A 26,079-nucleotide genomic window follows, 5' to 3' on the forward strand; every position below is an offset into this window, starting at 1 on the left:
ATAAAGATAAATAAATGAATATGAAATAAAAAAAGAAAGACATTATATTCAAATGATGAGAAATATTGATCATTCCCTGTTTGAAACTCAGTAGGAGGTAACACATGCTTATTAAGTCCAACCCCTATTTAGCTGATTGTATATATCTGTTTTGATTATACAGTCTAATATATACATAGACATTATCCATAAATAAATTTACATTTTTTTTTATTTTACCACGTGTGACCTTAAAAATAATGAATGTTTGTGCTACAACCCTTGTTAACTATACTTAAGCACCCTTATTTCTATTTTGTATGACATGGTGTACTTTTGTAAATGGTAACCCAAATCTCCACATAGTAACTCAAGTATGATAAAAACCAGTGAACTACATCAGGTATGCAATGATCTTTGGGGAGTATATAAATGATTATATACATATCATCCTTTATATAAATTCACTCCCAACATAGTCCTCACAAAGGGGAAAATATGTGTTTTTGTATGAGGCTGTAAATAAGTTAATTTATGACTGAAGATGAACATTTTAAAATTGGGGACTGACTAACTTTTAAAGCCATCTTCAAATAGCCACTCAAGAAACTAAACTCTTTCCAAAAAAAGCGCCACTACCATGAAAAAATAATATAACTCTAACAATGTATACATTAATAATAAACCATAAAGTATGTTTTTTTCTGTTTACAGCAAGCCTCTCACTTTTGGTAAAGACTCAGATGTTATTAGTGTGAATAGTTGCTTGAGTGGCACGTTTACCAGTCTGGTCACGTCTTATTTGGATGGATGGGCAGATATGATGATGTCCTTTATGAAATAAAAATGTTGCATCCACCATAAATATTTTTTCTCCAGTCAATTAAACCTTTAAATGAAACATAACCCATAACGCTTACAATAATGTGAAAGTTTAGTGGACACCAAACTCTGTTGTCTTTGTTAAATGTAGGTAATCGGGATATGGTCATATGATTTGGACCCAGTGGCGCTCCGTAGAACGATTTCAGGCAGGTTTCAGTTAAATTATTTCAGATAAATACTGCTTTACTATTGTTTTCTTTGTGTCGAAGTCTATTCTGGCATGTCTAACAAAGTCTAAAAAAATCCTTATTTGTTCTTTTTTTGTGCATTTAGAACCTAAATAACTTGAGAAGCAGAGAGACGAGAGAGCACAAACGAAACCGGAAGTAACTATGGGTTACTTCTCTCGCCTTTTAGCTTGTCTTCGGTCTAACCACGCGGAGAGAGGAAAACTTCCCATAATTCTTTGCTCAGCATGGCTGCCTCCTGTTGTCGGCGTGTGTGTAAACAGTTGTAACATTAGCTAAAAGAAAGAAAGAAAAACAAAGTGCAGTTTTCATGAGTCTTTTAAGCCGCACACAGATCTCTGGAAATCCGCTCTTTTCTTATCAAGCGACGAGGCCAAGATGAAGATCAAATCCAAGTCTTCGTATCACAAATCTGAGAACACCTTCAGGGTAAGAGCCCACAAACACTGCGGCGTGTTAATAGTACAGCAGCAAAGACAGAGCTGGGGAAAAGCTAGTTTGGTATGACTCTGTCACATTTAGAATAATTTGTGTACCATCTGCAGCACGTTTAAAGTCATGTGATCTGGGTTTGTTTTGTTTGTTTGTTTGTTTTTGTCTTTTTTAAGTTTCTCACATTTGCTGAAAGACTCGCCAACGTCAACATCAACGTGATCCATCGCATTGACAGAACTGGATCTTACGCTGAGGTTTGGAATCAAAATGTTCCGCTTCTTATTACGAACACCACTCTCATCCATTCATCTGTGTCTTACTGGTGAGGACTGTTTTGCTCTCTTTGCAGGAAGTAGAAACATACTTCTCTGAAGGACTGACAAAATGGAGGGACCTCAACTTGACAGAACATTTCAGTATGTATAAGGAAACATGAAGTATCCCATACTCAGGGGGAGCTTGTGTGTTAGTATTTTATTGAAGAGATTTGCACACAAAGCTAATACTTTTCCTTCACAGCCACGTTTCTGAAAGAGGTTTCCAACAAGAGCCAGTCATTCAACATGCTGGTTTTCCATCAGAAGTCCATCGTGGAATCTCTGAAAACCCACCTGGCCGTCCAAAACAGTCTGGCCTACCAACCCCTGCTAGAGTAAGAAGTATTTTATGTTATTTTTTGTAGCTGTAGGCTTGCATAGAATCATCAGGCTGCAATCTAAGCGCCTAATTTCTTCCTCCAGCCTCGTGGTGCAGCTGGCCAGAGACCTGCAGACCGACTTTTACCCCCACTTCCCAGATTTCTTCCTTCTGATCACCTCACTGCTGGACACAAAGGACACAGAGCTCCTGGAGTGGAGTTTCACCTGCCTCTCCTACCTCTACAAGTACCTGTGGAGGCTTATGGTGAAGGACATGACCAATATCTACAGGTGAGGCATTACATAAAGTCAGAGGGGCGAGTGATTTTTATTTTTTAATGAAATTTGAGATAATCAGGAATCTATTTTTAAGACTTAAAACGACCTAAGGAGCTAGTTTTGGGAAGCAAAGTGGGTGAAAATGGGTGTATGCTTTGTAATTTGACCCTAGAAGTGCTCTGGTTTTCCTTCTGCATCCTTCGCAGGTTACTTGTGTTACTAGAGATCAGATGCACATATGATGGTTAAATGTGAAACCTCTTTCCACCCCACAGTTTGTATAGCAGCCTGCTGGCACACAAGAAGGAGCACATCCGCATGTTTGCAGCAGAAAGCTTCTCCTTTTTGATGCGAAAGGTTGGTGATTTGGGTTCATGTCTCCACTTCTTGTTACTTTTGATTTACTTGTCATCTGCTGCGATACATTTCCATTGAACATCTTCTATTATTATAGACGGTTCTTGTACAGCGCTTTTCTCCTGTCCACTCAGCACTTATTTCTACCTCTAAGTGCACCTTTATCTAACACTCACACACATTCACACGCCGATGTACTTGTTGGGAGGGACTTGGGTTAGCATCTTTCCCAAGGATAGGTTGGCATGCAGACTGGAGCATCCAGGGATCGAGCTGCCAAACTTCTGATTACCGATGACCTGCGTTAACTCCTGAGCTTGTAGCAGTTTCTTTCCTTCTACTGTATTTCTTTATTTGTTGTCGTTTTCCCCGATGAACTGGTGTATCACTTTGTCTGCAGGTTCCAGATCTCGATGCTCTGCTCACCCACGTGTTCTCCGACCTAGAGGAGCACCCTGAGAAGGTGGAGGGAACGGGCCAGCTGCTGTTTGAGATGTGCAAAGGAGTGCGAAACATGTTCCACTCCTGTGCTGCTAATGTGAGTTAACAGAGTGACTGCGCGGGATGGACGTCACTTAGGTTGAATTAAGCACTTTTAGGTGTTGTTTATATAACCTGATGTGTTAAGCAACCTTTTTATCTTTCCAGGCTTTCTCTGTGGCATTGCGTAAGCTTGGCCCAACAATGAGCCGTGGAGTCTCTCTCCCGTGGACCTCTGTTAGGGACGCTCTGGATCACATGGCCCAGGCAGCAGCCGATCACGTGGACAGAGAACACATGCTGGTTTTGTGGGAGTCCCTCCAGGTAAGGCTGGACTCTATTTTGTGTCTTTTCTGCGCCTTTTTCACGTGTTTTGATGGCGCCGTGTCCTCTTCTTAAGGCCAGCATGTCAGAGGTGCTGGATATTATGGAGGCAAAGGGGAAAGACGCAGACCCGGCAACAGAGCAGCTGGAGAGCCTTCTGTTCATTCTGCACACCCTGGCATCCCACAAGGGTGGAGCCAAGATTACCAAACCGGAGTCTGTCTGCCAGGTGAGAGGAGAATCTAAGAGATTGAATTATATATAGAAATGCGAGAAATTCCATGGATTATGTGCGGGCATATGAAGGTGGCGTCTCATGGTACGATCTCGTCCTCGCAGACGGTGTTGAGGCTGATTCAGAGCTCGTCTCTGTCAGCTTCCTGCTCCCGTCTTCTTCTCCAGATCACATCCTCTCTGCTCCTCGGGGAGAACGTCAGCCTGCCAAACTCACTCATCCAAGAGACTGTGCAAAAGGTTTGTGCATGTAAAGATGGGTTTTTTGCGTCTGGTGTCACAGTGTGCGTAAGGACTGCATTATAAACACGACCAGAAAGAGAAAGTTGCCCGTTGCTTACGTGCAGACTTTCTGGAAATCTTCTTTATTAGATATTTCGGAGCACTGTGGGGCACGATCTGATTCTGGAGTTCACCAAAGAGATGTTCACCATGAAACAGTTTGAGCAGGTGAGTTCACTTTTTATTTTCCTCTGTTTCTTTTAAATCTCGCGGACTAACTGGCTTCCTCCTCTGCTGTCCTCCAGCTCTTCCTCCCCACCCTGCTGCGCTTCACCACAGGGCTGTTCAACCAAGGTGATGCCCTCTCTCACCACAGCAGCCTGGATGTGCTGGTCAGTCTCATCCTCGCTAAAGCTCCGCCCCCCACAGATGGCTCCATGGCCTTTGAAACCTACCCACTGCTTTTCACCGGTCAGACAACAGGGTGAGATTCTACGGTGAAATGTTATTTTCTACTGTTGTCGTGTCATTTTCCACGAGGTAAATCTGTTTTCTCCTCCAGCAGAGTGTTTAGCAGGAAGGAGGAAATTCAGCGGAGCCATGCGGAGTCAGAGACACTAGCTGTGCCTGAGCTGGTGCTGTCAATGATCAAAATTCCCGATGAGCCGGACCAACCCGTCAGTAACCTCTCGCTGCCGTGGGCTGCACTTGTACTGCTGCCTCATCTCAGGTAACTCCTCCCTGCAGGCAGACTCCTTTTGGTCACGTGTGCAACAGCATTGGTCAAAATGAGGAGGTGGTCAGGAGAGAGCTACAACAGTGAGTGTCTACAGGCATTTGTAAAGCGTCTTAGAGGCTCTGTCATGGTTTGGGGCTTTTGTCAGCCAGTGCTGTTGGGATCTTGTCAAAATTGATAGAAATATGAACACAGAAGCACATCAGTCATGGATTGGCCTCCCCTGGAGCTCGAAGCTCAACGTTGTTTAAGTCATCTTAACCGAGAACAAAACAAAAGGCAGCCAACATCCAGAGAAGATGCCTGGAGAGGATTAGTTTTGGTCCTGCATTGTAGTTTCATACATTCCTTTTTCTCCTGTCTGTTCAATGCGTAAAACTGGCTTTTGTCTGGCTTTTGTGCTGGGAGCCTGTAGTTTGGACAAAGGTTGCTGTGAGCTAACTTTACTAGTTGTGGCTCAAAGTTGCTGCTGCCAGGGAGCAGAAGTGAGGCATTCAGGAGCCAGGGATCCATCACTTCCTCTGGATTTTCATGGCAAACCCGACCCGAGTGCTTAAAATAAAAACCGACCACACCTCAGAGGCAACCCAGAGCAGCGGTCCCCACCTTTTTTGCGCCACGGACCAGTTTATGTCCGTCAGTATTTTCACGAACCGGCCTTTAAGGTGTCGCAGATAAATATAACAAAATAAAACCAGTACCAAAAAACAAGAAGATTTAGTCGGCGTTGGGGGCCCCTGACCCAGAGAGTTGGGGAAAGTTTCAGTTTTTTCTTTGTCAGCTTACAGTGTATTCATACACAGGCAAAAAAAGAGAGAAACATGTTAAATGTTAATATTTACACTCTTTTGCTTCAGGCCTCTGGCTCCAGCCGCTGTCGTACCTGATGTGACAGCTTTCCTAAACCGCCTCCTGTGTGAGATCGAGGCAGAGAAACTAGGGAAAGGTTTGTGATTATTTGTGTGGTTGGTTTTTTATTAACACAAATGTTTTCATTTGGTTGCAGTTTCATACGGCTCAGTGGGGTAATTAACAAGTACATCCAGAGCAAATAAAATAAGGACTGGAATTAATCATTTACCAACAAGTTAGAATGACTGGTTGTGATTTTAGTTATTTTTTAAAAGTCTGAGTTAACCTTAAACTTCATGTCTGGGATTTCTACAACCCTAAATTTGGGCACCAAAACAAAAACAGATTAAATGAAGGAAAAAATTAAAATACTTTATATATTTAATCTCCCAAAATTTAATGAGGTTTTCCCCAAAACTGGTGAGGGGTGAAAAAGTAAACAATGATTTTTTTAAAATTGCAAATTGAGTGACTCCTTTCTTTCCTGTCCTCTCTCCAGCTGCTCTGTTCGTAGCCAGGCAAGCCCTGAGCTGCCTCCTGTCTCTGGACAGCTCTGCCCAGCTTCTCTCACTGGTCACGGTGGAAAAAGTCAACTCGATCCTACAGTAAGCTCTGCGTGTGCGACCTAAAACACATTTAGCACCCTTTCTCTGTTGCCGAATGAGTTTCCATCTATTGCATCAGATCAAAACACCTTTCAACAACCTGTAACCGCTGTCGTCGTGATTGTCACAGGAAATTTCCCACAGACCTGTCAGCTCTGCTGCTAGCAGACTTGTACTACACCCGTCTGTCACTCAGTGGGGTTTCAGAGCACCTATCCCACAATGCCTTGCTTGAACTCTACCAGATGCTGTACTGCAACCTCTCGTCCAACATTTCTAAGGTTTGTGCCAGATCACGGGACATTTCAGAATAGTTTAAAGACCAAATTTTCCCCCCTTAAAGTTAAGATATCTCACAACCTGAAGGCGCTGGTGGTTTGGGTGTTGGTGAAAACAGACATATTTAAACACAGTTTTGTTCTTTTTTTAAAATTCAGATTCGTCTGCTGACTCTGAGGCTCTTCTCTCAGTTCGATGCAGAGCTCCCTCCACAGACTGAGGTACAACACCCGCAGATTCTCATTAAACACATTTAAAGTTTGGAGTTATTGGAAATGTTGTTCGACTGTCTTCGTCCAGGGTGAGGATAATGTGGAGGTGCAGTCGGTGTTCGCAGTGTGTCTGCAGGCGCAGTTGGTGCCGGCTTCAGTGCACGACTACAGAGAGAAGCTGCTTCACCTCCGGAAGCTGAGACACGACCTGGTGCCGCGCAGCCTGCCCCGCGGACCTCCTGGCACCATCCAGCAGGTGTGGAGAAGAGCAGTGATGAAAACATGACAGGATGAATAATGATGCGTGTTCTTTATCATGTGATAAGTTTGTTTTTTTATTGTTGCAGAGAGTATAAATACAGTATGTTGGCATATATAATAATGTTACGGTGGCCCTGAGAGGCCAAATGGGCCGCAACTTAAGAAACACCAGCAATAAGATAAACGCTGCAAAAGCACAAAAACACAACGGAAATAGGAAAAAACAGTTTTCCAAAAGCACAAGGGAAGTGTTTCTGGGGAGACAGTAACCCTGACGGACCAGTTGTAGAGGATTCATCGGTTTTATGAGCAAAGTAAAGATGAGAGGCAAGTGTGTTAGCCTAACTATTAGCCTAAAAATCCATCATCAGCATTATGTGAATGATGTGATTAAAACACACTTACCTAGCATGTTTTGGTTCCTGCAACTGGTCCGTCAGATTATTGTCTCCCCAGAAACACTTCCCTTGTGCTTTTGGAAAACAGTTTTTTCTATTTCTGTTTTCTTTTTTCCTGTTTCCGCTGTGTTTTGTGTGCTTTTGCAGCGTTTATCTTATTGCTGGTGTTTTCTTAAGTTGCAGTCCGTTTGGCCTCTCAGAGCCACCGTATAATGTAGTTACAGAGAAGTTATACGAGTCCCGTTTATTTTTAGATGCTTGGGTGGATAACCTTCCTCTTGTTTGACTTCAGGTTCCTCTGCGGTACCTCATTGCAATGCTGTTTGTGAACTTCAGGCCACTGTGGGACCCAGTCATTGAACTTATTGTGTGAGTGTAAAATAATCACGCTTGTTTATACTTCAAGAACCATGTACGTTCCATCATCTATGCTCCAGTCTTGTTACTTGGGCCTTTCTAAATGAGTATGCTGCTATCGAATGCTGGGGATTTGCTCTAAGCTGGCCTTTCTGTCAAATTACAGACATTTGTCTGCATTTCCTTTAAAACTACATTGACACTTTGAGGTATCCATGGAAAACATTTGGTGTAAATGGGTTTCTGTCTTTCCTCGTTGCAGGAGCCATGCCAAAGGCATGGACAACAAGGACTTCTGGATGGTGTACCATGAACATCTGGAGATGGTGGCCGGGCTGGCAGGTAAGGCTGTTTGGTACTTGTGTCACAGCATGTAATTATAATGGCATTTATTTACCTATGAATCCCTTGAACTGCCAAAAACACGTTAAAAGGGAATTCTGCTTTCTGCATGTAACAGAGAAGGAATTGGAAGAAGAAGAAGACGATGATGATGAAGAAAAGCTCAGTGTTCAGAGCGAGCCAGGCTGTGATGTCATTGAAAGCGGGGATGTGGGGACTCTTTTCCTAGAGCAGCTGAAATTGGCCTCCGACCCCAGTGAAAGGACAGACTTCACTAACTTCCGCAGTTTACTGTGGCGCGCTATGGCCCAGTTTACCGACAGAGTGGAGCCACGCAGCCGGGAACTGACCCCGCTGCTGCTCAGGTTTATCAGGTCAGTGTCAGCTGATTGACCATTTTCCTTAAATTCCATCATAAGAATATGTTCTGTTATCTGATCTTAAACTCGGCGCTTGTTTGCAGGAATGAGTTTTATCTCACAGACCTGCTGGTGGCGCCCACTCAGGACCTGAGGAAGAGAAGCGATGCTGCCCTGGAGGATAAATCAGGGATGACTGAGCACATGGAAAAAGGGGAAGAGGAGGAGGAGGCAGAGGAAGGAAGCAAACAGCTGAGGAAGTCCCTTCCAAGAAGAGCAACGGCCAAGTAAGAAATATTTGTAATACTGCTGTCCTCAAAGCGATGACGTTGTTTTCAGGGTTCTGATTTGCAAGCTGTTTTTGATTTTACCATAATTGTTTTACCCACGTTATTGCTCTGATGTCAAAGCGATAGCTGCTTTATTATTTGTAGTTACTAGTGTCATGTCTGGTTTCCATTTTCACTTTAGACTTCATGTAAAGTGTGTTTAAGGTATTTAACTGCACAGCATTCAATTTATTTGTTGGATAATTGTCTAAAAATATCTCCCAAAAAGCCACCTAAGTTCCTTGTTATTAGAGACCACTCTCCTAGATTTCACCTTGATGTGGTTTAAAAGAGCAAGTTATAAAAATACATTTCTCTCCAGGTTTTATGGGGTTAAAAGTGACCAAGAGACCAAAAATGTGTTTGCACCAAACCTTTATCAGATGTTATTTCTGCTTTGACGTTTGGCATTTTACCATGGAAGTCTATGTGGATCGAGTCTCTTTTGGATTCAGCCTCAAGTGGCCAATCAGGGAACTGCAGCTTTTGCCACAATTTCTTTTTTTTTTCTTTTTTCTTTTTTTTTTTTTAGCTCTATGGGTTACCAGTTCAATTTAATTCAGCTTTATTTTTATAATTCCAAATCACAAAAACAGTTGCCATCTGGGGCTTTAGACTCTACAATAATAGAGAGAAAACCCCAGCAATCACACTTCCCCCCTATGAACAAGTACTAGGCGACAGTGGGAAGGAAAAACTCGCTTTTAACAGGAAAGAGCCTCCAGCAGACTCAGGGAGGGGCGGCCATGTGTTGCAAGTGCTTGGGCATGGGGGTAGTTTTTACCCAGTGTGCAGAATTAAATAAAGACTTCATAGAATAGAATAGAATTCAACTTTATTGTCATTGCACATGCACAGGTACAGTGCAACGAAATGCAGTTTGCATCCATCCAGAAGTGCTTTAGTGATATAGATATATTACAATATATATTAGCAATAATAAAGATATGTGAGTATATTACAGAAATGGGTCTATTATGGTATGTTATAATGTACACGGTATGAAGTATGTTCATCAACTTATATGTACCAGAAAACTTTCATTTTTTAAATAAAACTTTGATATAACTATAATATAATTCTAGTGTATTGTACAGTAAGTAGAAGAACATAATGAACTGAATTTGTCTTTTGTTTCTCAGACAGCTCATCGCTCATCTGAAAGTATTTGCCAAGTTCACCAACCCTCGAGCTCTCTATCTGGAAAGCAGCCTCCGTGAGCTCTATAATCAGGTAGTGCCCAAGTCTGTAGCACACCCTGTCCTTAAAACATACGAGTTGTTCCCTTACTCGAGTCATTTTTGAGGCAGTTGCTATTTTCTTGCAGTTGTATCACAGATTTCTTCTCTTATCTATCTGTTGTTCAGCTGCTCACCCATCAGGATCAGCAGATTCAGCAAGTGGCCCTGGAGTGTGTCATCACGTACAAGGACCCCAACATAGTTCCGTACAAGTAAGGAAACTACCTTAATCACCTCAGGAGACGGAGAGGACGTGATTACAGTGCAATTTCTCTTTGGCAGCAGCTCTCTCTCCCTCCGTCTCTTCTTCAGTGGTTTTATTGTTAAGGCTCTTATCATCAGCCCTCTGTGGTTACAGATGTAGGAATGCTGAGTTCCACCTCCGTGCTGTTTCTGTCTGACATTATGTTCTCTGCTGTCTGTTATCAAGATATCCATTTACCACACATTCAGCCAAGCTGCAGACAGACGGTCTGATCCAGGGGCCGTTAGCATTACAGACACGTGTGTGTGTGTGTGTGTGTGTGTTGCTTTGTTCAGGATCAGCCTGACACACTGAGCTGCTTTCAGAGTCTTAGTTACATTATTTTGTAGATGGAATTCTTATTCTTTCATATGACACATGTATTGTTTGTGCTTATGAAACTTATTACAATATGGAGAAGATATTTTAGCAAAGGTTCTGCAACACCTTTACAGAGTGATTAGACCTGCGTGTGTGTGTGTTTGCATTTTTTCAGGGAGAATCTTGAGAGGCTATTGGATGACAAACACTTCAAAGAGGAAATCGTCCATTTCAACATCTCTGAGGAGACCGGAGTGGTTGATGCTTCCCACAGAGGCAAACTTATACCGCTGCTCATGAGGTACTGTACAAGTTCCACTGTAAAGGTAGAGGCAGCATAAGCATGCATGAGCAATATCATCATTTTAATTTACCACACAACAACAACAAAGAGAAGGTGTTTTGCCCAAAACTTCTGACTCTTGCACAGTATTTTTACTTGGTTGTTAAATAAGGTTACATATTGCGTTTTTAGTTCATAGATGAACTCTGGTGTCCTCGAGAAAAAGAGGATGTTGCTTTTGTTCAGATTCTGGCTGTTGGTCTGATAACCTCCAGTTACTGAACATTTCTTCTGTGTTTTGCTTTTTTAATAGTGTGTCTGATAGCAATTACAGGGAACAAGCTTCTTGTTCTGCATTACATCCGTCCAGTGTTTTACATAAATCAGTATGATCACAGCTTCATGCTGTGGATTTGTGGAGAAGTAGTAAAACATTTTTACTACCTTTAACTTTCATTTCTACATTTATTTTGGCTTTAAGGGGAAAATTTCTTTCAGATAATCCCGTATTTTATCGTAAGTTTGTACAGCTCAGTGTTGTGTTGTGTACGACGCAGGATCCTGTTTGGTCGTCTGCGCTCCAAAGCAGGCAGCAAGTTTCAGGGGAAGGCGAGCGCTACCTACCGGTCCTCCATCATTCTACGCTTCCTGGCAGGATGTCAGGCTGAGGAGCTGGAGATGTTCATTGACCTGCTTTTTGAGTCAGTCAGCCATCACTGCCAAGGTAGGATATGAAAACGTCACAAGTAATTTATAAAAACAGACAGAGTGTCAACGGGTAGCAATTAATCCGAGTCAGTTTGTGGTAAAATGTGCATCTTGTCTGCAACGCATCGCTTTGTAGTGAGGGACTTGATTCAACTGGTGCATTCCTACATAAAAGGAAGGTTGCAGAGTGCCTGCATCTATTTACAGTTTATATATACATTTTCTATGTTTGTAGAACGGCGACAGATGCTCGACTTTTAAGGCTTTATTAGAAACAGATGCCATGTAGTTTTGTTGAGAGCCCGAAGTAATATTGGACAACATTGTTGCACATTATCAGATAATCCAAGCGAGATCATCTAGCAAAGTGCTTCCACAGACTATTTGGGTACAACAGGCACTCGCAGAGAGCTGCAAACCAATATTTCATTCATCGTTTCCTCCTCCTGTGTCCTCAGGTTCATGTCTGGCTGCAGTTCAGAGGGCGGTAGCAGAGACCGACCTGTGTGCTGTCCTGCCGCTGGGCCGTCTTCACAGCCTGCTGAACACTATAAATGTGGTGATCCAGAAACTGGGCCACCTCATCCACGTCTACCTGCCCAAAGTGCTGCAGATCCTAGTGTGTGTCACAGCGTCCGTGTCCACCATTTTGGACCAGAGAGAACAGGTAATCAGAATTATTCTTTCAGGGTTGAAGTTGTTTAATAGTCCTAACACTTTTTAACAGTCCTTATTACTTTCTGTAAAACATAAAAATAAAGAAGTTCGTATCTGCTTCCTCAGCTGCGAGCAGGCTGCATCAATCCTCTGAAGAACCTGAGGAGACTCGGGATCCTGAGGATCCTGGACTTCTTCAATTGCTTCGACACCTACAGCTTCAGGCCGGATGAGATTGATGCTGTCTTTGAGGCAGCGGTCTGGCCTCAGGTCAGAGAAAGATTTTTGTATTCTTACTGAGTATTTCTTTACTTTGTCCCGGCTTTCTGATGAGTTTAAATTTGTTTTTTATATGCAGGTGCGCCGTCTCCCAACAGAGAGCACCTACTCCCCCACCCCTCTGCTGAAACTTATCCATGTGTGGTCCAAAGATGCCAGGTCAGCATCCTTCACAAATGTTTCTGAGTGTCGGCTGAAAGCTTCATCCAGGCTTAGTAAAGCGTGCTCAAAGATATATTTTTTTTACCGTCTCAGGTACTTCCCCCTCCTTGCCAAGCAGAAGCCGGACCACCCAGAGTGCGACATCCTTCTAAATGTCTTCGCCCTCCTCTCAGCTAAGAAAGTATCTCCAGCAACCATCGCAGTAGTAATGGACATAGCCGAGTATTTGGCAACAGCTGCAGACTTTGTTGCCTCAGAAACTGAGACGGAGCTCAGTGTCAACGGCTGTGTGTTTCCACAGCCTGCAGAGGGAGCTCTCATCGCAGCAGGTTAGCAGATCGTGACAGGAATTTGATGGCGTTATTTTTGTGCTTCTATTCAGAGTGCATGTAAAAAAAGTTTGCAAGCACAAATGTTGCATTTTGAGGAGAAAATTATTTTGCGTGAAGAAAAGTTTAATTTGAGCAAACAAAATTAATTTCCGCGTGCAAGAAATGCATTTCAGTGTTTGCTATTATCCATATACACACATATACACACACAATAACAGCCCCTCTCGCTCAGTTGTTGCCACAAAACTAACCAATCACAGACTGGCAAAAATTCTGATTGGCTGTTACAGTCTCCGATCAGCTCGCTAGCTACTGCATTCCGGAAAGACGGTCCAAAATGTAGCTAAGTCAATTTTTTGGTTAATATGTTTAATTATTTTATTTTAAAGTATTCTAATTTTTTTAAGAGGATTGTTAGTTTTAATCTAGTTTAAACCCAACCACTCCACTGGACTTAGCTACATTCTAGGATGTAGAATAGGATTCATTTCCCTCTGCTGCTGATCACCGTTAAACGTGCACATGTTGTATCCTCCAGATTCACTTACTCAAGGCTCCAGATTGCTGCTGCCTCACATTCCCACGCTGCTGCGCTACTTCAGCGGAATTGTACGCAACACAGACAGACTCAAGAAGAAGAAGTTCAGGGCACAGGTGGCCAAAGAGCTCAACATCCTGTCCAAGTGAGTTGAATGTCAAGTGACTCATTTTGGGTTGAGATAAAGGTTATGATTATGATTGTGGTTGTGGTTATCGTTATACACGCGGTTGACTCTTCCCCAGCTAACAGTAGGATGTGTTACTCTCTCGCTGCCAGGGTCAGCCGATTCGTGAGCAGCAAGGAGCAGAGCTCGATGCTTATCAGCCTGCTGCTTCCTTACCTCCAGAAAGGCAACAAATCACAAGTAAGACTTACAACTGAGTTTGTTGAACCTTGAAATTACAGTCATTTAACAATCTGTAGTAATTAATTAATTAATTTATAAAAACTTTTACATAAAAGCCAGAGTTTTGCAGTGTTATGGTGTGTGCTCGAGAAGTTCCGCTCAAGATAAACTTTGTTTCAGGAGACAGAAATCGACCTCCTGGCCACCATACAGAACCTGCTGAGACAGTGTGACAAGCCCTCCGCCTTCCTCCGGCCGCTCAGCAAACTCTTCTCCATCATTCACAACAAGCTGCCAAGGCAGGCCCTCACCAACGTCTTCAAGGTACAGCAGAGAACTAATGCAGCGTTACGCTGTCTGGAACTTATAATATAGGCATGGTGAGATCAACCATCAGCCTGTGGACAGATGCAAAGCAGGCCAGAGCACTTAATCTCACCATTTTCTCCACCACAGTCCTGTTAGCCACTGTGTTGACATGTGTTTGGCTTTGGGTTATTTTTATTTATTTATTTATTCTTATTCATATCGGGGGGAGGTGGATGACTGTATTTGAAGTTACCAGCTAAGAGTAAATGATACTCAGCAAAAATAAAATAAAAATTCGACTACTTTTCCAGTTCACTGCACACCTAGCTAGCTAGCTGCTATAGCGGCCATGTGTTGGCTCCCGCCTGTCGTTCTGTCATTCAAAGCAGCCACGCCCCTATTTAGGCCTAATTTTAAGCCTTAGTTGAAAGAGGTGCATTATGTAAAAATTCAACACCCTGTCGGCTGTTATGAACTGAGAATTTTGTACCAGACATGTGAGTTGGTGAATTTATCATGAGAGTCTATGGGGATTGACTGGTTTTTTAGAGTCAGCCTCAAGTGGTCATTCAAGGAACTGCAGGTCTTTAAATTTCTTCTTGTTTTCACTTAGCTACACCGCACTGAATATCCTTTATGTTAGCTAAACTGTTCTGTGACAGTGCATCAAGCCACATAAAATAAAAAGAGAGATGTGTTCACTCCTGTACAACATTAGCTGTGGGAATTATTGTATGTCGTTACACTGGGTGTCCAAAAATAGCATAAAACAATGGTGTGAAACATAAGGCCTGGGGGCCAGAAGTGGCCCGGCACTGGAAAATGTGAAGGGGGAAATCAAATTTGAACTTTGAACTGTATTTTCACAAGTTTTGCAGATTTTTCTACTGATACAGAACTTTCCCATAACCATTCATACTACACTAATGTAATCCAGTAATAGATTTCTGTAATTTTAAATGTTTACTGCTTACAGTTTAAGCCGGTATTCCTTCATTGTGTAGAAAGTACTGCTGAAACTGCACTTCTTTTTCTAATAATAAAATATCTCAGGGATCGAATTTGTAGTTAAGCTTTTGTATACTGACAGAAAGTGGAGTTTGACCAGTCTGGTGGGCTGTATGTGGCCTGCGATGGCCAGTGTAAATGAAGAAAAATAACCAAAATAGCAAATAACCAATGTTCTTATAAAAAAGAGTTAAAAGAAAGTTGTTATTAGTTTTTGTAGCCCTTTTAATTGACTCCTCCTGTGCGCTGCTCTGTTCTCAGACTCTGTCGGATCTGGACCCTTCACTCACATACATCACTGACTTGGCAACAAAGGTGAGATGACTGTGATGAGGAACATTAGAGAGGAAATAATGTCCAACTTTTCTACAGGTCTGAACTGTAACCTCTGCCGTCATGTTCAGTCTGGGTCACGATACAAAGAGCAGCAGCTAACGGGCTTTTCCTGTGCTCACCTTTGCAGCTGAACGCGTTTGACAGTCGACACTTGGATGAGATCCATTTTGACGTGCGTCTGACGGCGTTCCAAGACGCCACCAGACGAGTTAAAGGCATGCAGACTCTGGACCTGGACTACATCAGCACTGTCATGCACAATTGTTTCCACACCTATGAGGTAAATAAATATTCACTGTTACACTTTAGAAGTTGTTTACCTTCAGGATAAACATTTCATTGGCTGATGTTTTGCTTCTATTCTCATCTCGCTCCTCCGATGCAGATCGGGGACATGTCACTGGGAGACAACGCCACCTTGTGTCTGTCTGCAGTGATCGCCCAGCTGGCAGCGGTCGGGCCCGGAGAACAGATCTACAGGGACGTGGTGCAACACATCATCCTGGACGCTGTGCACAAGGGCCTCCGCAGCAAAACGGAGGTAACAGCTGTAACTATGGTTACCGCTTTCTTGTTTCTGTCAAATGACACAGATGCTGTGAAGCCACTAAACTCACTTGCTCACTCTGTTGTGCTTCTTTATCTTTCAAGAGTGTGCAGCATGAGTATACAACCATACTGGCCTGCCTGGTGAAGACCTTTCCTTCCAAGAAAGAGTTTAGAGACCTGGTGCAGCTCGCCAACTACAGCGACCCCGAGTCTGACTTCTTTGAGCATATGAAGCACATCCAGGTAAAAGAGGGAACACAAAAGCTCACACTTCTGCCTTCTCCTCCTCCTTTATCCCACTGATCACCTTTTCTCTCTGTTCAGATCCACCGTCGGGGTCGTGCCCTGAGGAAGCTCGCCAAACAGCTGACCGAGGGTACGGTGCTGTTGACGCCTCGTTCCCTCCAGAACTACATCATGCCGTACGCCATGACGGCCCTGCTGGACGAAAAGATGCTGAAGGTTACTTGATTGTGGTTTCATTTTAAAAGTTAAGGACGTATTTTTTTCCTTTTTCTTTGTGTCTAAAATCTTTCCTCTTTCTCCTCCTTCCATACTGCAGCATGAGAACATGATATCAGCATCGGTGGAGGTGGTGGGTGCGGTATGTCGCAGGCTCACCTGGTCCAAATACCTCTACTACCTCAAGCAGTTCGTCCACATCCTGCAGACAGCGCAGGCTGAACAGAAACTGGCTGTCAGGTAAGGTTGCATATATTTGTAATCTGAGTATATCTTTTTTGTCTTTTCTTTTTACACTACCTGTTGTTCTGCTTTACTTGCTCCAGTTTGCTGGTCACAGTCTTGGAGGCTTTCCATTTTGACCACCAGACCCTCAGCAGAGAAATGGAAGCCGCCAAAGCCAGAGAGGGTGAGCGGCTCTGGGGGGTGACATGAATTTTCTTGACTAACTACATGAATAAATGAAGTAAAGAAATATAAATGTGTGTCTTTGGGAAGCTGGGAGTGTGGAAATCAACGCAGACGACGAGAACGTAGCTGCGGATGACGAATCTGACGCGAGCGACGATGAGGAAGCGATGGAAGTCGATGGTAATGCTTCCACTGATGTCACCATGGAAATGGAGGAAGCTCCTGCCACTAAAGTCAAGGCGCAGGCAGCTCCTAAATTATCCACGGCAGTGAGTGGACTGCCGCAGAGCGCGGAGGAGTTGGAGTCTCTGATTGGTTTGATCCATCAGACTGTTAATGAGAGCGTCCTGCCCCGTCTCCACAAGTGTCTCAATGCAAAGGTACGATGCACACGAACGTGTGGATGTGTTGGTAGTTTTTCTAAAAACCTTCAGGAGCAGAGTGTTGGTGATAATGTGTGGGTTTCCTCCAGGTGAAGCGTGACGAGGAGCACAAGGTAGTGAAGTCAAAGGATGTGAAAGACGAGGAGGTGGTGCGGATACCAATCGCCTTCGCCATGGTCAAACTAATGCAGACGCTGCCTCCGCACGTCATGGAGGTCAACCTCCCCGGGTACGCAGCCGTGTGTCCATAAGCACAAAAAAGATCATCTGCTGTGTATTTCAAACCTTAGACAGTAATATGACATCCGATTGATTATTTCTGCTTCTGTTACAGGATTCTGATCAAGATTTGTGTTCTGCTGAGGAACCGTTTCCAGGAGATCCGTGACGTGGCAAGGGGAACTCTGGTGAAGATAATCGAGACTTTAGGCTGCAGATACCTGCAGTACCTGCTCAAAGAGATGCAAGGCGTTCTGGTCAAGGGATACCAGGTAGGAACACACACGCAACAATGCAGTCCTGCAAACATCAATAAATGCTTCAGGTCACCTTAGCTTTAATATAGCGCACGCATCATGCAGCAGTATGTGCTTAAAAGAGTACCTCAAGTAGAAGTATGCCAACATAAGTACAAGTAAGTAAAACGTGATAAAAGAGCGTGACAGTTATGTTTTTATGTGCATGCTCAGACTTGTATGAGTACATGTAATTGAGCTAACCCTAGACAGGAAATATAATCTAATGTTACAGTTGATGTCATAACAGTAGAAACCTTTGTTGACATGAGGCAAACCTGATCAGCCTAATATTTGTCTGTTTTTGTCCCTCCTCCATCCAGCTCCACGTGTTAACATTCACAGTGTACCAGCTGCTCTCAGCTCTCACTCCAACCCTAAAGAGTGGAGACCTGGACCCCTGCATGAACATGCTCATTGATGTAAGCTTGACGTCTTTCAGGAACATTTTTTCTTTTTACTTTTTTGTGTTTATATTAATCTCTGTCCCCCTATTACACTCTCCTCCTCTCTGTTATTGTTGCTCCACTGACCAGATCTTCAATAACGAGCTGTTTGGGACGGTCGCCGAGGAGAAGGAAGTGAAGGGTATCGTTTCCAAGCTGATGGAGGCCCGCCACAGTAAGAGCATGGACTCTTACGAGCTACTGGCACAATTCTGCAGCAAGGAGAGCATCACCAAGCTCATACTGCCCCTGAAGGAGGTGAGGAGGGGTTTGAACTTAGAAACAGAAGATAATTGGTAATCAGTCACAGTGGCGGATAATATTTCCAAGTGGCCAACAAGATTTTTTTGTTTGTTTTTTGTCAGTTTTAAGATTACCCTGACAGGATGAAGATGCATCTAAATGTGCCAAATAATGAATTATTGACTGATTGTCAGGTTATCAAATATAAAATGTAAAAAAATATTTTAAAAATCAATAATTATAAAAAAGCTAAAAATAAAGATGGTTACATTCGGTTAAATTTTTTAAAAACTTTCCAGCAGACTTATTGACATGAAATATTTGGCAATCAGGCGCTACTGATCACATAAATCATGTTTCTTGCCTTTACTAAGACTTTGATTAATGTACAAACACAAGGTTACCTGCCTAGCTAAATACCCTTTGTGAAGGCCTCTAATAATGACTTTTTTTACAATTAGTTTTCTGTTATAACTTATCTGCACTCCAGTAATGTTTTCGGGATGAAATCACCTGAGCTCTTTTTCTTCTTTTTAACTTATAGCTTTTAAAATCTCTAAAATCTGTTATTAAGTAACAAAGTAATTAAGTAACAACTTTAAACACAAAAACATATAAACAATAATCATAGCTAGTACTTACATGGAGTTTACAAAAAATTGCAAAGCATTTCTTAACATCAGTGAAGTAACAGCCCTACTGTGTGGCTAGTTTAGCTTCATTAAAAATGCTATCTAACATACTTGAATTGTCAGCTAGTTAGCTACCTAGGTAGTTAGCTAACTAGCTGCTGGATTGAATTAAATATAACCATATATTTAATACACATCCGTTTTATATAACTCTTGTACATAAATAAATTTTGTTAGCTGTTTTAGCTAGCTAGCGTCTTTAACATTACTTAATAGTATTTCTTTCTTAATTTTTAAGTCCATGTTTTCTTTCGTTAGCAACAACATTTTTAACTAAATTGTTAATTATTAACAACAAAATTCATACGTCGAACAAAATGCCGTTGTCGATACAAATTTTGGTGAAATTTGGTGACGGGTATATTACGCACGTATATAACTTTTATTCTAACGTTTATTTTTCTCAAACCAGATCTTGGAGGCTACATCGAGTTTGAAGGTGTGTAATCGGGTGGCTGCAGTACTGCGGCGACTGGTCTCAGGTCTGCTTGTCAACAGCGGCATGACTTCGCAAGACATCCTTCTGCTGAGCCATGGCCTTGTCAGCCAGAGCCTGCCACTTCTAACAAAAAGAGACCGGTACACACACACACACACACACACACACACACACACACACACACACACACACACACACACACAGTCTAATATCAGAGTGCAATAAATTATTTCTAATATTTTGTCCAATTTCCTGCCTATGTCATGTTTGCTTGTAGGGACAAAGCATCAGCTAACCCTCCCCCAGATCCCAGACTGCCCCCTCCCAGCTGTCTGCTCCTGCCTCCCACTCCAAAGAGAGGAGGTCAGAAAGCTCCCGTCAGCAGCCGCACCAACATGCACATCCTGGTGGATGCCGGCCTCAAGGTGCGCTTTCTCCAACAATACGAATGATCTCTGTAATATGGCACCCTGTACTTTTATCTCAAGAAGGAATAAATGTGTGTTAATGTGTGCACGTGTCTAATGCTCAGCTGCTCCACCTGAGTTTGAAGAAATCCAAAGTGACATCATCCGATCCCTCAGTCCTGGAAATGCTGGATCCTTTTGTGCACTTGTTGCTCACCTGCCTCGACTCCATGCATGTCAAGGTACCAACACTTACCTGGGCATCTTTTTATTTCGTTTATCATGGATTGCTTAAATAAACCTCCATCAACCTCTGCTTGTGTCCCTCTCAGGTGATCACAGAGGCTCTGATAGCGTTCACTTGGCTGTTAAAGTTCCCTCTGCCAGCAGTAGAGCAGAACGCTGGGCAGCTGACCAAGCAGCTCTTTGTCCTGCTGAAGGATTACTCCAAGGCTGGAGCCGCCCGCGGGGAGAACTACCACCTGGTCCAGAACTGCTTCAAGGTATAAAATGCATCGTACTCTTTAAAGTGAGGTTTAAAGATGATCGAGAATGAGGTAACATGTTTTCTTTTTCCTAGGCCATGACAGTTCTGGTGAAGAATGTGAAAACCAACAACATCTCTGAGACGCAGCTGCAGGTGCTTCTGGGATACGCCGAGGAGGACATCTACGACCAGTCTCGCCAGGCTACTGCCTTCGGTCTGCTCAAGGTAAACCAGTGGAGCTGTAGTCAGAAACATTTCTAATGTAATGTGCGGTGTGCTTACGTGTGTGTGTGTGTGTGTGTGTGTGTGTGTGTGTGTGTACACTCCAGGCAATTCTGTCCAGGAAGCTCGTTGTTCCCGAGATGGAGGAGGTGATGAAAAAAGTGGCCAAGTTGTCGGTTACTGGCAGCAACGCTATGATCAGAATCCACTGTCGACAGGTACAAACTCCTTTTCTGCTTTCACACCGACTCATTGGCAGACTCTCAGGTGCAGCTTCTAAATGATGTTTTTATGTGGTGCAGATCTATCTGAAGTACCTGCTGGACTACCCGCTGGGGAAGAAGCTGAAACTACACCTGGAGTTTGTGGTGGCACAGCTGCGCTATGAGCAAGACACGGGCAGGGAGTCAGTGCTGGAGATGCTGGCATACATCTTCCAGACTTTCCCTCAGGTGTGTAAAAATATACAAAATAATAGAAACGGCATACTCTGCAGGATAATGAAATCCAGCCGCACTGCACATTCACAACATCGGTCCTGTTGTCAAACATTGCTTCTTCTTTTCTTTCCCTCCCATTCAGAAAATTCTCTTGGGGCACAGCGCTCTGTTCTTTGCCCCGCTTGCTCTTGTTGTGGTCAACGATGACTCGGCGCGGTGCAAGAAGATGGCAGCCATGGCCATCAAGACTCTGCTCACACAGTTGGACTCGAACAACCAGAACACGCTGTTCTCCATTGTCAGCACTTGGCTGAATGCAGAAAAGGTACATACAAAAACGCTTTACTGGTTTGGAACTCATTTGCTCTTCATACGTGCTTTATTTCTTGGTGGAATAGTTTCCAGTTCTTAGCTGAGAGGAGTGGCCCTCGCTGCGGTCTTCAGTTGCTGTAACCGATCTGCTTCATTGTTAGACGTGTGCGTTCAGAAATGCTCTTTTGCATTTTGGTTGTGTTTTTATGAGTGACTGTTTCCTTCCCATCTGTTCAAAGCACTCTGGCCGTTCTCCTGAAACAGGATGTTTTATGTTTATCGGATTATTCTCTGTAAACCCTGTTGGTGGTTGTGTGACCAGCAGCTTCCGAAATACTCAAACCATCCCTTCTCGCACCAATAACCACGCCACGTTACTTAAATCATCTTTCCTCCCCATTCTCATGCTCAGTTTGAATTTCAGCGGGTTGTCTTGACCATGACTACATCCCCAAATATGTGGAGTTGCTGCCATGTGATTGGCTGATTAGATATTTGAATTAATGAGAAGTTGAGCCGGTGTACCTAAAGTGGCCCGTGATTGTATAGATTTTTGCAGGGGAACAGTTTTACAGTTTGCTTGTTTTTTAGTTAAAGTGAACCGTTATAATAGATAATTTTTAACGTTTTGTTTATATTTTATAGTGTAGTAATGTCAAAATTAGTGCAGTCAGCGTTATTAACGCGGCTAATCCCCGCTAGCGAGTTAACGCGGATCGCCCCATTTAGCCCTCGCATGCGGTGATCCGCGTTAACTCGCTAACGGGGATTTGCCTCGTGAATGCGGTTATGGCGTTAACGTCCTATTAACGAGATTAACGCTAACAGCACTAGTCAAAATTTATGAAGGGCCAAAATCCACAATAAATCATTCATCGGTCACATTTATTTACTATAAGCAGTTAGGAGATGGTTACATAACTGACTGGTTGATGTAATTTGTTTAATTGTGCATGTAGTGGCTACATTTGGAAATAGTGACATTAAATTAATAAGCTGCATGAAAGATTACATTTCTTCAACAGAAAAACAAACTTGATGCACTTATGTCTTGTGTCAATTATTTATTTATTCAACATTTGGCAGTTTTGGCCCTCCATATATTAAAGGTCCTATTACAAAATCTGTCCTTGTATAAACTGAGAAATGTTCTCCTTCCCAGGTCAGCCTGCGGCGTCTCGGGGCACAGATATGCGGCCTGTTCGTGGAGGTGGAGGAGGAGAAATTTTCCCGTCGACTGGAGGACCTGCTGCCGTTGCTGGAGAAGGAGATCGACCCCGACAACTATGAAGATGTGAGTCATCACACAGGGAGGAGCAGAAGTGCGATTGAAGGCAGTGAGTTCAGAATAAATGATTAATTTGTAACCTTCTCTTTCAGATCGAAGAGGAGCAGGAGGAGAAAGGAGCTGACAGGCTGCTCTTCAGTTATCTGACTCTCCTCACTAAGCTGAGCAAACACTGTGGATTCCTGGAGCTCAGCAAGCCTAGTGACACACTCCGGAACATCTGGGGTAAAGAGCGCACATGCATCACCTCGCCGTTACTGACAAATGCATTCTGCACATGCTCATTAAAACATGTCTTTGCCTTATTTTAGGTCACATCGAAGCCCACCTGCGGTACCCTCACTGCTGGGTGTGGCTAACGGCCTCACAGCTTTTCGGCCAGCTGTTTGCAGCTCACCGGGCAGAGCAGCTGGTCGCCGTTTGGAGAGGCGAAGGAGATGCTTCATCAGAGTTGGCAGCCACCGACTTTATCACCTGCAACCTGGATAAGAAGGTAGAGCCAAGATGCTTGTTTTTGTTTTTTTCCCCTCTTGCAGCAGACTTCATTTCTGCATCTTATATTTTAAATGAAATCTTCTTTCCCTTTGTTTTCTGAAATCTAGATGAGAGAGTTGGCGCTGTCTTTTTGCTATCAGCTGCAGTCCAAGTACCTGGACACGGCGTCAGGAGAGCAGGTGCGCAAACCCCACCGAGCCACACACCTGCCTTCCTGCACCTCATACATTTAAAGATCAGCTCATACAGGTGTTTGGCTAACAGAGGCGCTTCTGCTTCACCCACAGGTGATCAAGAACTTGCTGTTCGTCGGCAAGGTGATCTACCTCATTTCCCCCGAGTCCCAAATCATAACTCCTCAGGAAGAAGAGAAAGAGGGAGAGGATGAGCAAATGGAGAATGGTGATGAGGGAGATGAAGAAGAGGAGGAGAGAGAGGAAGAGGGAAAAGAGGAGGAGGAGGAAGAAGATGACAAAGAAGACAGGCCTCCTTCCCTGCTGTGGCTGATGAAGAAGCTGTCTCTGATGGCAAAGAGAGAAGCTGCATATGCTCCCAAAGTTCCCCTCAAGGTAAACTTAGAAACACTTGTCTTGTTTTTTTTAAACCCAGTGATGATTTGAAGTGCCCGTAATGTGACACTGTTTGTCCTTCACTGTGATTTCTCTCAGAGAACGTGCGTGTTTAAGTTCCTGGGAGCAATGGCCATGGACTTGGGGAAAGAACGGCTCGCCCCGTATTTGACCACAATAATCACGCCACTGTACAGAGAGCTGGACAGCACATACGCAGACCAGGGTAACTGCTCTGAACCAGTGTTGCCAAGAATAAAAAAAAACCATCCTGACAAAAAGTGTTAGATACACCGAATGACCCCTGTTGTCTCCTAATCTCTGATCCAGATCCCACACTGAAGAACCTTGCTCAGGAGCTCATCGAGCTGATGAAGAAACATGTGGGCCTGGAGAGATTCTCCCTGGCCTTCTCTGCCGTCCAGAAGGAATTCTCACAGAGACGAGCGGCACGCAAACAACACAGAGCCATGCAGGTATGATAGACATCGCAATGAGACACACACGAGAAACAGCTTTAATTTGCCATCGATCGTCCTCACAATTTCTCCTCCGGTCTCTGCAGGCGGTCGCAAACCCAGACATCGCTGCAAAGAAGAAGCTGAAGAAGCACAAGAACAAAATCGAAGCCAAAAAGAGGAAGATCGAGTTCCTCCGGCCTGGATATAAAGCCAAGAAGCAGCGAAGCCACGCGCTCAAAGACCTGGCCATGGTGCAGTGAGCCGAGGACGCTAGGAGGGGATGAAAGCTAGGCCAGCTGATGCAGAACAGACTCAAAAGGAAGCATGGATAAGAGTATACCCAGAATCCTGTGGGCTTCCGATTCAACTTAACACAAAAGACCAAACAGAAGCTTGACTGTGTGTACAGAGCAAGGACGCTGTGGAAAAACCCAGAATTAACGTCTGTTACACGTCACGGCGCAGCACTCATTCATGTGAATTGCAAAGCTGGAATCTATTTTATATCTTCTTGCTGTGAACAGGCTACAGTTTTGCCCCAATTTCTATCCCGTGCAGTTACATGTACATGTATTTGTAATTAAAAAAGATCCATCTGTTTATTGTCATGTCTAATGTCACTCGATGAAAAGCAAAAAAACAAGTCTCAGTGCTGATACAATCACTGAAAGCAAACTTTACTGAGAATAAGTTTCACTGTACAAGCAGATACAACCATAAAACTTTGAGCATACAGTTAGTGTTCAGTAGCTGAAAGACTAATATGCCAAAGCTGCACCCAAAAACGTAACCCCTAAATTATTTAAAACAAATCAACAGAAGGAAAAATAGAAACTGGTGACAAACCATCTGCCTGCTATATAGTACAAAAAATGGTCAGGCTGCAGTAACACTTGGCTAGACGATGGCTGATACAAAGAAACGTGTTCTTCCACATTCTGAGTCAAAATTATTTTTTTGCGATTTAGTGAATGTTGTTTTCAACGAGGAATGGAAAATCAATGCGAGTCCAGTGTACTATAAACATTCTGCACTGAGGTGGACGTTCACCCTCTCAGGAGCAGGACTGTCGGGTCTTGTAATGTTTGTGCCTTTAATGGTCAAACGCTGCCTCCTGGTGGATATTTGCTGGATCTTTTCAGTGACTGTAGTGCTCGTCACATGGTAAATGCTGTCTGGCTGCAAAGCATCCTTCAAGAGGATTTAAAACTGAAGCTGAATGAATATTTTTAATCCATGATGACTTCAAAACTACCGTAAATGTATTAATAAAATTAGCAACATTTATTTATATATGTCACAGTTATCAGCTGTCACTTTGTGTTGCCAAGATATAGGAAAATGTTGACACCACATTTAAACTGTTGCTCATCCATTGCTGCAGTCTTACAGTTCTCCCAAACCTTCATTTGTCTGTGTCCAGTCCACATGTTACTGCAGCCTCTGCTGCTCGGTCCCAGGCTTCAGAGGCGTTTGGCATGGGGAGGACTCGGCCAAAGGCTTCAGATGGGTCAAATGTAGGGAAGGTGATGGGGAAGGGTAGGAGTGCAATCACCTGTCCAATGTAAAAAGGGAAATGGGGAGCAGTCCATTACAAGACTTCTGACAGAACAGGTGCCAGCCTTTTACTGCCGACTCTTCAGGGAATCCACCAACCTGCAAGCAGTGAGAGTAAACCGAGTTCAGAGGAGAACACGTAAATGATATCCTTCCATTAGTCTCATTGCTCTGTGTGATTAG

At 43.4% G+C, this 26,079-nt stretch overlaps 2 protein-coding genes across 2 annotated transcripts in view; one reads left to right on the forward strand and one right to left on the reverse strand.

Annotated features, from left to right (window-relative positions):
- On the forward strand, positions 1–25,276 carry utp20 (UTP20 small subunit processome component). The gene is made up of 61 exons (XM_085437681.1): positions 1–1,481; positions 1,661–1,741; positions 1,837–1,903; positions 2,007–2,139; positions 2,228–2,416; positions 2,680–2,761; positions 3,162–3,299; positions 3,410–3,565; positions 3,642–3,794; positions 3,905–4,039; positions 4,172–4,249; positions 4,327–4,505; positions 4,587–4,751; positions 5,615–5,703; positions 6,109–6,214; positions 6,345–6,495; positions 6,652–6,714; positions 6,794–6,961; positions 7,657–7,733; positions 7,984–8,063; positions 8,182–8,437; positions 8,527–8,709; positions 9,894–9,984; positions 10,119–10,204; positions 10,733–10,858; positions 11,398–11,564; positions 12,007–12,215; positions 12,332–12,475; positions 12,564–12,643; positions 12,740–12,975; positions 13,517–13,661; positions 13,796–13,883; positions 14,046–14,189; positions 15,444–15,497; positions 15,646–15,798; positions 15,904–16,059; positions 16,170–16,310; positions 16,392–16,529; positions 16,630–16,769; positions 16,856–16,938; positions 17,028–17,320; positions 17,413–17,552; positions 17,658–17,814; positions 18,162–18,260; positions 18,375–18,542; positions 19,632–19,798; positions 19,936–20,083; positions 20,191–20,307; positions 20,398–20,568; positions 20,646–20,777; positions 20,882–20,992; positions 21,077–21,226; positions 21,357–21,539; positions 22,689–22,820; positions 22,907–23,039; positions 23,126–23,307; positions 23,417–23,488; positions 23,597–23,878; positions 23,978–24,104; positions 24,209–24,354; positions 24,444–25,276. Exons 1-61 carry the CDS (start codon positions 1,431–1,433, stop codon positions 24,597–24,599), a joined length of 8,427 nt encoding a protein of 2,808 aa, XP_085293807.1. The 5' UTR covers positions 1–1,430; the 3' UTR covers positions 24,600–25,276.
- The window catches only part of arl1 (ADP-ribosylation factor-like 1), a 6,438-nt gene continuing 5,348 nt past the window's right edge, over positions 24,990–26,079 (reverse strand). Inside the window, exon 6 of the mRNA XM_085437689.1 lies at positions 24,990–25,995. Within this exon, the coding sequence (XP_085293815.1) occupies positions 25,965–25,995 (31 nt within the window). The 3' untranslated portion in view covers positions 24,990–25,964. The remainder of the gene's footprint in view (positions 25,996–26,079) is intronic.

This window comes from Copadichromis virginalis, linkage group LG17 (assembly GCF_057382275.1).
Source record: "Copadichromis virginalis isolate Kocher_CV1m ecotype Utaka linkage group LG17, C_Virginalis_male_GT1.1, whole genome shotgun sequence".
In the NCBI taxonomy this organism is placed as follows: domain Eukaryota; kingdom Metazoa; phylum Chordata; class Actinopteri; order Cichliformes; family Cichlidae; genus Copadichromis; species Copadichromis virginalis.